The sequence below is a fragment of the Alligator sinensis genome, unplaced genomic scaffold (assembly GCF_000455745.1).
Source record: "Alligator sinensis unplaced genomic scaffold, ASM45574v1 scaffold174_1, whole genome shotgun sequence".
Taxonomy (NCBI): domain Eukaryota; kingdom Metazoa; phylum Chordata; order Crocodylia; family Alligatoridae; genus Alligator; species Alligator sinensis.
Genome location: NW_005842516.1, coordinates 558,462 through 561,414, shown reverse-complemented (window position 1 = coordinate 561,414; position 2,953 = coordinate 558,462). Strand labels below are relative to the sequence as shown.

At 42.3% G+C, this 2,953-nt stretch overlaps 1 protein-coding gene across 1 annotated transcript; it reads right to left on the bottom strand.

Annotated features, from left to right (window-relative positions):
- Window positions 1-293: 293 nt before the first annotated feature.
- On the bottom strand, window positions 294-2,923 carry LOC106722648 (olfactory receptor 5M10-like). The gene has a single exon (XM_025213267.1). It carries the CDS (start codon window positions 2,617-2,619, stop codon window positions 1,693-1,695), a length of 927 nt encoding a protein of 308 aa, XP_025069052.1. The 5' UTR covers window positions 2,620-2,923; the 3' UTR covers window positions 294-1,692.
- Window positions 2,924-2,953: the final 30 nt, after the last annotated feature.

Genomic DNA, 2,953 nt, shown 5'->3' with positions numbered 1-2,953 from the left:
GCTCCCCTGCTTCTATGGTCCCAGAATTCACTGCAGTCTCTGCTTCAGGCTTTCTGTTCTCCATCTCTCATGTAAATGAATGGTCATCTGGTTCTATCTTGGATGTAAATGAGACCTAGGGCAGTTGGTTCACTCTTGTCACCCTTATCTTGAGGGTCTTAGGTGTGTCTCTCACTGCATCTTAATCAGTTTCGTTTAGGTAGAGGAGGGGAGGGAGGGGGGGTGAGTCCTTTGTGAGTCAGACAGACTGCATCCTGTGCCAGGGTTGCCCAAGAATACAGAGCTGAGGCGTAACAGCATAGTGAAGATGCACAGGAATAGAAACTAAAACAGCAAGTTAGCCTTGAAGGCAATTATTTGCATCACTTGCATGGCTACATGAGCTGGTAGTCTCACCTATAGCAGACATATGACATGATTTATGCTCCCAGTGTGAATAGCCTGATTTGACTTAAATAATCTTGACCTTTAACAGTGAACATTATTGACCACAGAGGAAAAATTCAATTGGAAAAGGTGACTATGAGTTGATGTCTTTATTACCAAAAATGAATTACTTTCTGGAAGAAATGTATCAGTCATACACTAAACTGGGCTCAACACATCGATTATGGAAGTGACATCTAACTGCCTGTGACCCAAAGAGGTTGTACTAGATCTCTGACAGGTCTGACTTCAAAACCTATAGATTAAATCCAAAAGAGGAATCATGTCATAGCATTCCTACAGTATATGTGATTCCATGCCTAGAATCAGGCACTTGGATCCCTCAACAAGGAAAAGGATCCTTAATCATAGTATCACAATGGCTGTCATTTCAAAGCAGGAGCCACATTAGCTAACCCATAGAAACTTTAGGGAAAATCATCAAAGATTAAACCTCATCATTCTCAGAGAGAGGGGCAATCAGTCATGTTTAGTTTAAAGTCAGACCGAAGTCAGGATAGAGGTAGACGTTATAGACTGAATCAGAGATGTTAACTAAGTAATGGGACCACACCTAACACAATCCAGCCTGTGTAAGGTTTCCTGTTCCACAATTCTGTGTCCAGCTTGATTTTGAAAACGTTGCTGTTTAAGACCACACAAAGTGGTTCCTTCCATAATCTGTGATTCAAAGCTGTGAAGCCATCCTGGAACTATGTCAATCACTTTCATAAAAATGAATTGGAGGCAGTGATATGGATGCCCCATCCATACAAATATTTTAGGGGTTGGAGCACTCACCTTAGGGTGGGGATGTGGGTGACTCCCTCAAAAAGAATTATATTTTTCTCTAGAACATGTTCTTTGGGGCAGGGGGCCAAACCTAGGTCTTCCACCTCATTGATATGGTGTATTTTAGACTGAACCTATCTCTGTGGTTGAATATGCTTGTGCAGCATACAAACAGATTCATTGGAATCAGTCTTTCTCAAGTCAGTGCTCTATCCTCAAGAATCACAGTCTTTGCAACAATTACTTCAGCGGCATTCATAGCTTTCATACACCTCTGCTCCTACAATGCTTTTAAAAAGGCTTAGATTGAGGATAGCCATGATAGTACAAATGCTCTTTCTGTTAAGAGAGAAATTAATTATTTATAAACTAAATGTCCATGTGGAACAGTTACATGACATCAGAATATTTTAAACACTCAGTTCCCATTAGCACGTAACATTTTTTCCAAATTTTGAAATACATTCACATGCCTTACATTTTCTCTACTAAGTTCCCCAGAGCTGCCTTTACTTCCCTGTTTCTCAGGCTGTAGATGACAGGATTTAACATGGGAGTTAAGATATTGTATTGGACAGAGAACAGTCTGTCAAGAACCACTGAAGAGCCTGAACTGGGTCTCAGATATCTGGCAAATCCAGCCCCATAATAAAGAAGAACAACAGTGAGGTGGGAGCTGCAGGTAGAGAAGGCTTTACTCCTACCCACAGCAGATTGTATCCTGAAGATGGTAGAGATGATGAGGATGTAAGAGACCAGGGTGATGGAGAAGGAGGTTAAACTTACAACCGTAGCTAAAGTGAAGAATGTCATCTTACTGATGAAGGTTTCTGTACAGGACACTTCTAGTAGAGATGGGAGCTCACAACTGAAATTGTTCAGTTCATTGGGCCCACAGAAGTGTAAATGTAACACAGGAGCAGTGTTTGTCAATGAATACAATATGCTAATCAACCATGCACCACCCACTAGTCTAATACAGACCTGTTTATTCATGGTTCCCCCATAATGCAGTGGGTCACAGGTGGCAGCATATCGATCATAGGCCATTGCTGATAGGATAAAAATTTCTGCACAGTACACCAGAAGAATTAAGCTCATCTGGGCAAGGCAGCCATGGAGAGAAATGTTTTTTTTCTCTACCAGGAAATTCTGCAGCATCTTTGGGACAGTGATTGAAGAGTAGCAGATGTCCAGGAAAGATAAATGGAATAGGAAAGTATACATCAGGGTGTGAAGGTGAGGATCAGACCTTACTACCACCATGATCACCCCATTCCCCACCACAGTTACTAGGTATATAAGTAGAAACACCACAAACAGGAAAGGCTGGAGCTCTGGGTCACTGGAAACACCTGTCAGAACAAAATAGCTGACACCTGTGTGGTTCCCCATGGCCATTTATTCACCAAACCTTGAACGTAAAAGAAGAAATGATTGAATGAACAAATAAGTAAGTCATACTATTATAGTACTTAGGGTCAGAAGGGACCTAAATAGATCATCAGGTCAGACCCCCTGCCCTGGACACGAACGGGTGCCGGGATCATATCACCCCAGTCAAATCTCTGTCCAGCGTCCTCCTGAAGACCCCCAAAGTAGGAGAGAGTATGGGAGCCCATTTGGGAGCCCATTTCGGAGCCTGGCAGCCCTACCTGTAAAGTAATATCTCCTGATGTCCAGAGTGAACCTTCTCTCTATCAACTTGTTGCTGTTATTCCTAGTAACCCAGGGT

Excerpts from the sequence above, each read along its gene's own strand:
- LOC106722648 (XM_025213267.1), bottom strand. The coding sequence starts at position 2,619 with ATGGCCATGGGGAACCACACAGGTGTCAGCTATTTTGTTCTGACAGGT.